At 44.9% G+C, this 13,587-nt stretch overlaps 2 protein-coding genes across 4 annotated transcripts in view; one reads left to right on the top strand and one right to left on the bottom strand.

Annotated features, from left to right (window-relative positions):
* FSAF1 (40S small subunit processome assembly factor 1) overlaps positions 1-9,037 on the bottom strand; it is a 32,573-nt gene extending 23,536 nt beyond the window's left edge. For 2 of the 3 annotated variants that reach the window (XM_068982385.1, XM_068982387.1), the window contains exons 1-2: positions 8,918-9,037; positions 3,740-4,083 (exon numbers count right to left, since the gene is read on the bottom strand). In XM_068982385.1, the coding sequence (XP_068838486.1) occupies positions 3,740-4,083; positions 8,918-9,005 (432 nt within the window). In that variant the 5' untranslated portion in view covers positions 9,006-9,037. Of the gene's footprint in view, positions 1-1,229; positions 1,234-3,739; positions 4,084-8,917 lie in introns of all 3 variants that reach the window. The other variant, XM_068982386.1, reaches the window with a different exon arrangement.
* A 111-nt stretch (positions 9,038-9,148) lies between these two features.
* Positions 9,149-13,587, top strand: part of GNPAT (glyceronephosphate O-acyltransferase) — a 37,057-nt gene continuing 32,618 nt past the window's right edge. The window contains exon 1 of the mRNA XM_068982376.1: positions 9,149-9,362. Coding sequence (XP_068838477.1) covers positions 9,285-9,362 — 78 coding nt within the window. The 5' untranslated portion in view covers positions 9,149-9,284. The remainder of the gene's footprint in view (positions 9,363-13,587) is intronic.

Genomic DNA, 13,587 nt, shown 5'->3' with positions numbered 1-13,587 from the left:
TGCAGATGGTGAATGCAGCCATGAAATTAAAAGACACTTACTCCTTGGAAGGAAAGTTATGACCAACCTAGATAGGATATTAAAAAGCAGAGACATTATTTTGCCAACAAAGGTCCGTCTAGTGAAGAATATGGTTTTTCCAGTGGTCATGTATGGATGTGAGAGTTGGACTGTGAAGAAAGTTTGAGCGCCGAAGAATTGACGCTTTTGAACTGTGGTATTGGAGAAGACTATTGAGAGTCCCTTGGGCTGCAAGGAGATCCAACCAGTCCATCCTAAAGGAGATCAGTCCTGGGTGTTTATTGGAAGGACTGATGCTGAAGCTGAAACTCCAGTACTTTGGCCACCTCATGTGAAGAGTTGACTCAGTGGAAAAGACCCTGATGCTGGGACGGATTGGGGGCAGCAGGAGAAGGGGACGACAGAGGATGAGATGGCTGGATGGCATCACCGACTCAATGGACATGAGTTTGAGTAAACTCCGGGAGTTGGTGATGGACAGGGAGGCCTGGCGTGCTGCAATTCATGGGGTTGCAAAGAGTCGGACATGACTGAGCGACTGAACTGACTGACTGACTGCCTTCTCCAGAGGTCAGGGGGTAGAACTGAACTATCCAGTCCTCTAATCAGAAGGCGGGTTCTCCTGGCAACTAGTTCCTACTCAAGGATGCTTTCCAAGTCACTTCACTAACAGAAAGGACACCTTTATTTCTCTCATCTTTGAAGAAATTCTAAGAGTTTTAGGAGTTCTATGCCAGAAACAGGGGCAAATGTTTAATGTAATATTTCTTATTATAAATCACCATATCACACCCAAGAATATCTGTTTCAATACACTGTGTAGTTGGATCATTTTTGATGGCACAACCTAAATTCTGGGAAAAGAAGGTCACTTACTTCCCAGTACCTCTTGTGTTCTCAAGAGTACTTCAGACAACAGACGGCAACAGGAACTCACATGGAGAACTGACTAGTGGGAGGAGCCACATGAATGGAGAAATAAAGGAAAACAGGAATAAAAAACAAACAGAATACTTCAAAGATGACCAGCTGTTCCTGTGACTGGTCAGTGGAAGCCGCCATTATTTTATCATGTCTGTTTCCATGTCTATCTGACTGTCCGATGGTGACTTGTAAGTTTTCAGAGAGCAGGGGCCACAACATGTACATTTTCCCATGTTCTGCAAACTCTTAGCATAGCATTATGTGTCCTAATTACTCCAAAGAACTGGCCTTTGCCTGGTGTGCCTTATACCCAGGATATGCCATAATGACTAGCACAATATTAATTTGCAGTTATTTATATGTTGCAATATCAGCATTCTAAAGTCTTTTTATGGGCATATGTATTTTCATTGTGTTCACATACTGTCTCCTTAGCCAGACACATTTACATCTTCAGAAGATAAATTTTTTAAAGGAGAAAAGGGCAGAACACCAAGAAGAGCTAAAAAATTTCATCAAGATGAGGAAGTTCAAATGTAAAACGAGGACTTCCCTGCTGGTTCAGTGGTTAAGAACCCACCTGCCAAGGCAGGGGACCCAGGTTCAGTCCCTGGTCCAGGAAGATTCCACATGTCGCAGGGCAACTAAGCCCATGCACCACAACTAAGCCCATGTGCTCTGCAGCAGAACCCACGGCAATGAGAAGCCCACTCACCAAAACCAGAGAACAGCCCCACTCACCACAACCAGAGAACAGCCCCGCTCACCACTGCCAGAGAACAGCCCTCGCAGCAGCGAAGACCCAGCACAGCCCAGAATAAACAACCAAACAAAAAGGTCCACATCAAAAGGTAAAGCGAGCTGAGGTTCCTGAGAAAAGCCAACTATAGTGAAAGGAGATTCTGTAGAGCAGAAAGAAAAAGCCTGCTGTACATGTTCTATTATTAACAGACAGGGAGATACAGACTCATTCAATGACAACTTTTTTTGTCCTTTCTATTAGAAAAAACAAAATAAAACTCTATTCCAGAAGGATGAACGCAAGTGAATATAAGAGGAAACTAAAGACTGAGACATTTCAGGAAACGAGGGTATCTAGATGCTTAGTATCAGTTAAATTCCCCAAAGGCAGTACTGTATTTCACAGCACTGTTCTCCAACCTTCTTCATATCATGGCACACACAGAAAATACTAATATTTGTCTGGCCCAAGGTAGTACCCTATGCAAAGAATACCAATCTTTGGAAGCTCCCTGGCTGGCCAGTTTGGGAGCTCTGGCTACAAGGGCCAAAAGAATCCATTTCTTATCTGCCTGTAAGGATTCCCATTGCCCCAGTACTTGGATACTATAAGAATTGGAAAGCTGACCTAGGATCAAAGGAGATATGGCTACATCCTAGCCTGTGTTCACACGTTCATCAAGAATGTACAAGCCTAGCTGTCTTTGCAGTGGGTTGAATCACGGTCTTCAAACAGATATGCTGCTGCTGCTGCTGCTAAGTCGCTTCAGTCGTGTCCAACTCTGCGCGACCCCACAGACGGCAGCCCACCAGGCTCACCCGTCCCTGGGATTCTCCAGGCAAGAACACTGGAGTGGGTTGCACTAAAGCCAGGAATCTGTGAATGCGACCTTCTCTGGAAAAAGAATCTCTGTAGTGTTATCAAGTTAAGGATTTCATGATGAGATCCATCCCAGATTTAGGGTGGCCCTACATCCAAGGATGTATTAAAAAGCAGAGACATCACTTTGCCTAACAAAGGTTTGTTTAGTCAAAGCTACGGTTTTTTCCAGCAGTCATGTATTGATGTGAGAGCTGGACTGTAAAGAAGGCTGAGCACCGAAAAATTGATGCTTTCAAATTGTGCTGCTGGAGAAGACTCTGGAGAGTCCCTTGGACACCAAAGAGGTCAAACCAGTCAATCTTAAAGGAAATCAACCCTGAATATTCACTGTAAGGACTGATGCTAAAGCTGAAGCTCCAATACTGGACCACCTGACGTGAAGAGCTTATTTTTCTTGGAAAAGACTCAGATGCTGGAGAAGATTGAAGGCAAAAGAAGGGGACAGCAGAGGATGAGATATTTAGACAGCATCACCAACTCAATGGCCATGACTCTGAGCCAACTCCAAGAGGTAATGGAGATCAGAGGAGCCTGGCGTGCCGCAGTCCACCAGATCACAAATAGCTGAACAGGATTTAGCAACTGAACAACAACACATCCAATGATGGGTGTCGTTCCAAGAGAAAGGCAAGAGATTTGAGACTCAGGCACCAGGAAGAAAGCCACGTACAGATGGAGGAAGAGTTTAGTGTTCTGTAAGTGTCAGAAGATGGAAGAAGCAAGGAAGAACTCACCCTCTGAAGAAGGGAGCAGGGCCCAGCCAACACCATTAATTTGGACTTTGAGCCTGCAGAACTGTGAGAGATTTAATTTCCCTACAGCAGCCCCAAGAAACCAAGACAATCCTCTTTTTCTTTTGCTGACAGACAAGTTTATAGGACATGCGGAAAGCAACAGAAATGTAAATATCTGGATTTCTGCAATGAACTCGACAAAAACTTGTGAAAAAGTTTGGATAAGCAAGCACACCTCTCTCGTGGATTGAATTCTGGGCCAGAATTACAAATGCAGCCCGAGGCTGCTGCTCAGCAGAATCCCTCTGCTTTTCATCAGAATGGAAGTTCCTTGAGAGAAGGCAGTTTTTGCCTGTTTTGTTCACTGCTACACCCCAGTGCCTAGAACTGTGGCAGGACAACATCAGGGTTTTCACCGTATGAGCCGATTCATTACCTTCGCGTTCTCCTCTTGATCTGGGTTCTGTTTTCTTTTTTTACTTCGGCTGTGAAACTGTACCACTTCTACTGGCTCCCTGTCACTCCTTGGGGGAGAGCGGGCTGCTGCAGCTCCAGAGACTACAGGTCCTGCAGGGGAACCACTAGGGGTCACAGCAGGAGTGCCCTGAAGCTCTTCCTGGAGCTCCTGGAAGAAGCTGGCAGCACTCTTCCTCTGGCCTCTGACAAGAGATTCAGGCTGGGGAGCTGGCTCTGTTGCCAAGGATGCCAGGGTCCCCGTACCTCTCTTCTTCTCTCTCTTTTTTCTGACTCTTTTCTCTTCTGTTTCATCTTCTGTCTCTCCTGTTTGTTCGAACACAAAAAGGAAGAATAAATATTTAGTGCTTCAGCTGTCACCAATATCAAATCATATGAATGCACGTGTCCACATGTCACAGTTTACAAACACCCAGAAATACACACAAAGAAGATATTTGTTTTTCTTCAGAGGGTCGTATCCAATATCTGCACAATCCAGAGTCTCCAAAACGCTTAGTCATCTCTTCCCAAAGGAATTACACTCATGTCTTTGATTCTTGGTACAATTACCCAGTCCTTACCTTGGTCCTGACTAAAAGCGTCATCATGACAACATCCCACGAACTGGGCATCCTAGCTGGCTCACAGTCTGTACTAAAAGTGTACGTACATCCACTGCTTCTTTTTAACACTCTCTAGGGTTACAGGTGGGTACCATAGTCTTCCTATTTCCTTTCATGGTTATAAACTAAAACGAATCTAAGACAACTGGCTTAATTTGAAAGCCTTTGAAAGTGAAAAAGTGAAAGTCGCTCAGTTGTGTCTGACTCTTTGTGACCCCATGGACTCCTCTGTCTGTGGAGTTTTCAGGCAAGAACACTGGAGTGGGCAGTCATTTCCTTCTGTAGGGGATCTTCCTGACCCAGGGATCGAAGCCGCCTCTCTTACATTGCAGATTCTTTACCATCTGAGCCACCTGGGAAGCCCAAGATGAAGCTAAGACAATTGGCTAAATTTGAATGTCTTTATTTTCAACTAATATACCTCCCCTTTGTTTTAACTGTTTAAACTCTGACCAGTCACCTGAAGTTTCTGACAAGAACTCTAGGCCTCACTGACTGACAATATGAATATCATAGGGCTCTCTAAATATTAGCTGAGTATTTATGCTTGCTTGTATTTTCTCAGTTTTTTATTCAGTAAATGTGTATCAGACTTCTTTAACTGGCCCCCAGTGGTCCAGTGGTAAAGAATGCGCCTTGCAATGTAGGGGACATAGACTTGACACCTGCTCCTGGAAGATTCCACATGCTGTGGGGCAACTAAGCCTGCGGGCCACGACTACTGAGTGCATGAACTGCGCCGACTGAAGCCTGTGAGTCTAGAGCCTGTGTTCTGCAACAAGAGAAGTCCCTGCAAGGAGAAGCCGGCACACCACCACTGCAAAAGAGCTCTTGCTCATGCTCGCCACAACTAGAGAAAAGCCCAGGTAGGTGCAGCAGTGAAGGCCCAGTGCAGCCAAAAATTAAATTTAAAACACAAACCTTTAATAAGAAAATATATGTATTAAGAGACGACTAGAAAACCTTGGTCAAGATGTGGAGTAGAAGGATGTGTGCTCATTTTCTCCTGCAAGAGTACCAAAATTGCAACTGGCTGTTGAAAAATCATTGACAGGAAGATGCTGGAACCCACCAAAAAAAAAATACACCCCAAGGCAATGGCACCCCACTCCAGTACTCATGCCTGGAAAATCCCATGGGCGGAGGAGCCTGGTAGGCTGCAGTCCATGGGGGTAGCTAAGAGTCAGACATGACTGAGCGACTTCACTTTCTCTTTTCACCTTCATGCATTGGAGAAGGAAATGGCAACCCACTCCAGTGTTCGTGCCTGGAGAATCCCAGGGACGGGGGAGCCTGGTGGGCTGCTGTCTATGGGGTCGCACAGAGTTGGACACGACTGAAGCAACTTAGCAGCAGCAGCAGCATGTCCAAAGACAAAGAAGAAGCCACAGAGAGACAGAGGAGCGGTACAAACACAATAAAATCAAAACCCATTCCCAACGGGCGGGTGACCCACAGACTGGAGAACAATAAAACCAAAGAAGTTCTCGCACTGCTGTGAAGGTTCTGAACCCCACGTCAGGCTTCCCAGCCTGGGGATCTGACAAAGGGACTTGGAATCCCCAGGGAATCTGGCCTTGAGGGCCAGTGGGATTTGACTACAGGCCTTCCGGAGAACTGAAGGAAACAGAGACTCCAGTCTTTGGAGGTCGCAAACAAAATTTTGTACATACCAAGAGCCAGAGGAGAGGGGCAATGACTTCACAGGAGACTGAACCTAAACTACCTGCTAGTGTGGGAGGGCCTCCTCTGGAGGTGTGGGTTGGCAGCGGCTCACCACAGGGACGGGGGCACTGGAAGGTCTCCCTTAGAGTAAACCCTGTTGGAGTTTGCCATTAACCCTACAGTAGAGCCCTCAGACCCCAGGGCTGGGATGCCTCAGGCCAAACAACTACCAGGGAGGCAGTGCAACCCCACCCATCAGCAGACAATTGGATCAAAGTTTTACTGAGCAAGGCCCTGCCCACCAGAGCAAGACCTAGACCCTCCTATCAACAAGCTTGAGTAAGAGATAGTTGGTCAATTGTTTGACTCTTTGCAACCCCATTTTGTTGTAATAAAAATGACAAATAATATACAAGGGAACTCCCATCAGGCTATCAGCTGATTTCTCAACAGAAACTCTACAAGCCAGAAGGGAAAGGCATGACATATTTAAAGCGATGAAAGAGAAGAACCTACAACCAAGAATACTCTACCCAGTAAGACTCTCCTTCAGATATAATGGAGAAATTAAAAGCTTTCCAGACAAGCGAAAGTTAAGAGAATTCAGCACTACGGAACCAGCTTTACAACAAATGCTAAATGAACTTCAGGCAGGAAACACAAGAAAAGGGAAAGACCTACACAATTAAGACCAAACAATTAAGAAAACGGTAATAATATAGTAGGATATTAGTATATTATATACAGTAATAAAATAATAGGATCATACATATAGATCCTTAAATGTAAATGGATTAAATGCACCAACCAAAAGACACAGACTGGGTGGGTGAAAAATGTGCCTGTATGCACATCCACTGACCACATCACTCTACTTGATCCCCCCTAAATTCTATGTAATTATTTTATATCGTGAATCATGTTCCCATTATGGCTTGCAGTTGTAATTATATTTTAATTTTGTCTGGCTATTGACTGTGAAAACTGACAAACATCTTTTACTTTGTAATTATGTAACTACTACTCACTTACCACTACTGTATCATGATTGGTCAACAGAAAAATAATAGAACTCTATATCACCAAAACTAGGATCTAATAGAAAAACCTGTAATCACTTTTAAAAATCCAGATGCATATGAGAATTATCTTGAATTTTTTTTGAAAAATACAAACGCTCAGGTAGTTTTTTTCTTCAGAGCTCCAGCTACGTTTCTAATGAGCACTCATGTTTAAAAACAATTAGACTATAGATGATCTTTTCTTTTTTACCTAGTTTCACTTTTTCTTTCATATTCAGTGCTCCCGTTTCATTTAGTTTACGTTCTCCAATTTCTCCATTTCTTTCTAAAAAGCTTTTGTAAACATATGTATAATATATATTTAAGAAAACCTGAATTTTTGCCTAAATAAAAAAATTACATTTTAATTCCACTTGTTTGACTTAGTATAAATGCTAGATTTCTAATTAAAAAAATAGATATGCACAAACAACAAAGGTTTACTGTATAGCACATGGAACTATAGTCAATATCTTGTAATAACCTATGATGGAAAATAATTTCAAAAACTAATATGTGTATTTGTATAAATGAATCACCGTGCTGTGCACCTGAAACACTCTAAGTCAACTATATTTCAATAAAATAGACACATTAAAAAAAGAGCCAACTAAACTTTGGCATTAGGGATATAAAAACAAGTAGATACAGCCGTGTCTTCAGAGCTCCAAGTGTAAGTTCCAGGCTGTATTAACACAAACTATTATTTAGGATTTTGCAGAAAAACTCTTCTCCTCAGGACTTCTCAAGGTCAGAGACTAACTCTTCTGTCTTCCAACATTTCCAAAGGCCCAGAGATACTCTGTCCACAGCACAAGTCAATACAAGTGAGTGAGTTGGAGACAGAAAATGTGGGGCTTAGAACCCAAGCTCTTCAAGTTACTAGCTGGGTGAACTTCCAAGTTTTTTAACCTCTAGTGCTTATTTCTACAACAATGCTATTTGTCTCTTAATAATAGTATTAATGACAATATCTATTTCATAGAATTGTTGTGATAATTAAATGACTATATACATGTAAAGTATGGAGTATATATGGTAAAACCGCAATGCTTTTTTAGCTATTATTTTTATTCCAAGCTATGTAATGAGCTTAGAATTTTGAGCAACTGGCTCCAAAATAAAACAACATCACAATACAAATGGAAGAATTGCGTTTGACCTATATAAGGCACTAATGCCTAATGATTTCTGGTGCATGAAGCAGTGTCATCTTCCCTGGGGTAAGTTCTTCAGAGTGTGTAGAACTGGCTCCTTGCTGAAGTGCCAGGAGTTCGCAACCTTTAATGATAAGTTTCCTTTTCTGCAATCAAGATGAAGGAAGGCGAGCGTAAGTCAGTCAACTTAAGGCTGAAAGGTCGTGAAAAGCTTCATGTGAAACCGTTCTCTGAAGTCACTAAAAGACTGGGTCCCAACGCGACAAGGTGCCGCCAATGCCAGAGGGTCAGGCGGATCTGGGGGTGCGTGGGGGAAAGGGGCTTCCCAGAGGTGGGGAGTGAGAAAGGCCGCTATTTCCAGAGCATGAGGTCCTGAGCACATCTCCTCGTTAAGTCTGAAAGCCTTAATGCTTTCGACAAGCAAGCCGGTTGGCCTTCACACTCAGGAACGAGTTGGGACACCTGATTCATAGAACGACTCACAAACCCCGGTCGTAGGCGAGGGGAGGGTGCAGGACCCATTATCTGAACCGGGTTGGAAGAGCCGAGGGGGTGCTCGAGGAGCAATCATCTTTAGCTTGAAAGCTGAGGCCAGCCACGTCCGGTGTCCTCAAGTCGGCTCTCCACGTGGGCTCCGAGGCCCCGCACTCACCAAAGTCGTAGAGGTTCTGGAGCAAAGCGTCCAGAAGGGCCTGAGAGCCGGGAGGCGCGGAAATCGCCAAACGGGTCTCCTGGGCCATCGTGAGGCCGGCGGGCCGCGGCGAGACGGCGCAGTTCTCGCGGGCCTCCCGCCGCTCGGCGTCCGCTTCCGGTTTCCGACGGGCTGCGCGCCCGCAAGTCCCCGCGCGGCTTCCGTCCTGGTTAAGATGGCGGCGCCCGGGGTCCTGTGGAGGGGCTGTAGAGGGTGCTGCCGCCCTAGGCGAGGTCGGGCCGCCCCGCGCGGAAGAACCGCCCACAGCAGCACCACCACCACTGCTTAGCACAGAGTCCCAGGCCACGCCCGGGACAGCAGCCGCAGCATGGATCGTTCCAGTTCATCCAACTCTTGTTTCTCCGTTGGCTCCACCAGTCCCGGGGCTGTCGTGCTCGTCTACTCGGTATGAGCCCAGGGGAGCGAGGCCGGGGCGGGGCTGCGAGAGGACCCCCTTCTCTTGGTCCCGGGTTCCTCCGGGCTGCGACCCGAGGTCCAAAGGAGTGGGTCCGAGATCCCCAGAGGAGGGACCAGGTGATTGATTTGGTTTCCAGGGCGACGGTGTATCTCGGTGAGTGTGAACGTCGCTCTGCCTTTAGAAGTTTGTGTTGGTGATGGTTCCTCTGGTTCCTGCCCGCTCGTTCCTTCCCTTTCACTCCACCAGGCATGGGGCCTTCAGGAAGCCTCTGACACCGAAACGAGGGAGTAGAGTTGGGAATCTCCCTCTCTAGCGAGGGCGTGTCGAACTACCTTTTGGTTGGTTTCTCGAACCGGAGAAGCCTGCGGGTCTGACGCAACCTGAGGTAGCCTGCGGTTCCCCATCCCGCTCTTTTGCAGGTGTGATATTCCTGGGAGAAAAAGTATTTGGCCTGTGTGTGTGCATCGAGCTTTTAAGACTTTAATCTAAGAAGATTTGGAGTTTCTGGAAATTTTTATTGTGTTTCTGTCTCTGTCCATGATTGTACTTTTCCCACAAGTCATTTTGAAAGACAGCTAATGGCACCCGGCCTCCCTACAGTTGGCCTTTTCACCGCCTAAACCCCTTCTCCTGATTTTAACTTTTTTTTGCCAACGGAATGTTGGCCACTCACAGTTTCATGAAGAAATTTTGAGGCAGAAATTTGTAGCTCTCAATATTGCACAACCCGGGGGCAACTGACTTAAAAAATAAATTAATTTTTATTTACCATTGGAAGAAATAAAAGTGCATATTTTAAAGTCATGCTATCTATGTTCTGGCTTAAATCTAAGGTTAATTTATGTAGGAACGTGGTAACAGGGAGAATATGAAAGAGCAAAGTAAACAAGAAACTCAGTTTCAGAAAAGAATGTACATATGATAAAGAATCCACCTGCAGTGCAGGCGACCCGGGTTGGATCCCTAGGTCTGGAAGATCCCCTGGAGACAGGAATGGCAACCCTCTGCAGTGTTCTTGTTTGGGAAATCACATGAACAGAGGAGCCTAGCGGGCTAGTCTATGGGGTTGCACAGAATTGGACATGACTTAGCGACTGAACAACAACAAAACCCACCTCTACCTTCAAATTGGGAAATCAGTGGAACATGGGAAAACGTCTGTCCCCTTGGTGTGAAGAGCCTGGGCTTATAATTGGTGCTAATTGTCCACTCTCCTGAGGTTTATCACTTGTGCCTCTCTCTTCATTGACCTCACTTCATAGATGAGTGAAATATTTCAACCTTGGAATGTAGTGAAGAGGGTTACTGTGTAGCTCTGACTCCCTCTAGGTAGCTTTTTCAGCCCTAACCTGGTTTATGAATTAACAGCAATTTTCCACATGTGTATTAAAGGAAATAATTGATTTTTTATTTCCCCCACTCACCAAGGATAAGACTTTGGTCCACTTTTTCACGTGAAAAACTAAAGCAATTGCATGTACAGTTACTACTTTTGAAGCTAGACAGCAGCCCTTACTACTCTTATGACTACAGTCTTTAGTTTCTTGTTAACCTGAACTTTTTCTTACTGGTTCAGACCGCCCTTATATATTTCCTCGCCAATGCTCTTAACTGAGCAACACTCTTATCTTAAGAGATGTTTTAGAAACCGCTGACTGCAGCAGATGTTACAGTAGTAGGTACCTACAGTGTCCAAGATATGGAAGTTAAAGATCCACCTCTTGCCTTTAAGGACTTCACAGGAGATCATGAAAATAAACAATCATAATTAAGTGAGATAAGGGCTTCCCAGGTGGTGTTAGTAGTAAAGAACATGCCTGCCAATGCAGGAAACATAAGAGACGTGAGTTGAATCCCTGGGTTGGGAAGATCCCCTGGAGGAGGGCATGACAGCCCACTCCACTGTTCTTGCCTGCAGAACCCCATGGACTGGTGGGTTACAGTTCATCCATGGGGTCATGAAGAGTCAGACACAACTGAAGCAACTTAGTACACAGGCAGGTGAGATAAGCACAGTGATTGAAGCACGCTCAGGATGCTGTGGGAGGGATGAGGAGGAGCACCCAACCTGTCTGGGAACTTGGAGAAGGCTTCTAAGAGACTATGACACCTGAAATGAGATTTTAAGATATGAGGAAGAGGAAGACTACCCTAGGTGCCAGTGTCAGAAGGCCACACTCTAGCATGTTTGGGGGAACCAAGATCGACAAGGGTAGAATAAAGGGAATATGAGAAGCACCGCTAAGCACATGGGCAGAGGATATTTCCTAAAGGAATTTTATATGTTTAAATGCCCTTAAGGATAAATCTTGACTTTATGAGGCAACCATTTATTTATTTTTTTGGCTGCGCCATGTGGGACCTTAGTTTCCTGACCAGGGATCGAACCTGTTCCCCCTGTGCAGTTTTAACCCCCAGATCGCCAGGGAAGTCCCTACGGGGCATCATTTAAGGATGATCGGATTTGTATTTTTGAAAGTCCAAGAAGACTACTAGGTTTCTCAAATGATTGTGTGGATAATCTCTTTTACTTAAGCAGAGACTGTAGGAAGAGAGTCTGGTTAGGGAAAGAATCTGATCTGGAAGCATGAAGATCGGTTAGGACTCTGTTGCCACAGTTCAGGGAAGTGATTGATGAAAGCCTGAAGTAAGGCAGTGGCGGTAAGTCTGTGGAGAAGCGAGACGGGTGAGTCTGTCTGGTGCTCAGGACAGTTACATGTGGGGGCTAAGAGGCGGCCGTCTGAAGCTGACTCCTGATTTCTGCGATAGGGCACCTGGACGGATGATGCCATCTTTCACTGATAAGAAAGAGGAAGAAGAACAGGTTTAGTTGGAGTTATACAATAGTAATTTCAGTTTAGGGTGTCGTAAGTTGGAGATGTAAGAGGCAACATTATGATTTTTTAACTTGTGAATTATCTTGTTAAAGACCCAATACATCACAAAGTATTGGGGAAACATCCAAATACAGTTAGAAATATGCTATTTCTAATGATACGATCTATAAATATATTTCATATGATATTTAAATATGACACCAGAGTGAAAGAGGATGATCTGGCCTCAATACATGGATATGACAGCCATCAGCAAGTAGGTTGTGTCTGAAGCCATAGGTCTGCTTGGAATCTTCCAGTGATGCCACAGATGCCAAGCACACTGGGAGTGGGTAATTGCTGGGTGTGCCCATGACCCAAATGAGAACTTGCTGTTAGAGCCTGAATGAAAAGTCTAGTCCTGTCACAGTGTCCTGCAAGACTACACAGTCGGGCAACTGCTTTGTCTCTGACTTGACTTCTCGCTCGCTGGTGTTCAGCCACACTGGCCTTCTGTTTCTCAGAAGTGAGCATGCTCCCTCCTCAGAGTACTTAAAGTCCTCTCTGTACAACATGCTGTGTTTTCCCAGAACTTTGCATTGCTGGCCTTTTATTATTGTTATTATTATTATTAAGATCCCAGCTCAAGCATCATCTCCTCAAAGAGGCCTTACCCCGCCCCCACACTCAGCCTAAAGTAGCTCTCCAATCACTCTTCATTAGTTACTGTTTTATTTTCTTCATATTCTCTCTTCAGTGTTATGCTACAGCAGTCTTATCCTGACTTTCAAAGCTCATTGTTTAACTTGTATGAAGTTTGCAACCATAAGGTTAAAACACTGCTGTTATTAAAAATTAAAGATTATTATATAAATTTCCATTAAATAAATTCTGTTAAAAATAGTTAATACTCAGCACTTCCTCATTAGGTTACTAAATTTCACTGTTATGCTCTTGAAGTTATTTATGTCACACTGTAAGGTGGGAATCCTAAAGTACAGTGGCTCCTTCTATCTCCTAACTCTGTTTAGTAAGGTTGTGTTGGTAGCTTGAGGCTTCCCAGGTGGCGCTAGTGGTAAAGGACCCGCCTGCCAATGCAGGAGATGTAAGAGACAGAGGTTCAATTCCTGGGTCGGGAAGACCCCCTGGAGGAGGGCATGGCAACCCACTCGAATACTCTTGCCTGGAGAATCCCATGGGCAGAGAATCCCATGGCACATAGGTCTGTAGGGCCGCACAGAGTCAGATCCGATGAAGCACCTTAGCACGCACACAGGCATTGGTAGCTTGAAACTTGCCACGGTGGGAGGGTATAGACCACAGACACTGGCACATGCTATAAATCAAGGCTCTCCCGTAGATGCACCTTTACCAGTGTGTTCCTGGTGGACTCCCTA

The sequence above is a fragment of the Capricornis sumatraensis genome, chromosome 10 (genome assembly GCF_032405125.1).
Source record: "Capricornis sumatraensis isolate serow.1 chromosome 10, serow.2, whole genome shotgun sequence".
Lineage (NCBI taxonomy): Eukaryota > Metazoa > Chordata > Mammalia > Artiodactyla > Bovidae > Capricornis > Capricornis sumatraensis.
The sequence above is the reverse complement of the archived record's forward strand: the minus strand, read 5'-3'. Positions and strand labels throughout refer to the sequence as shown.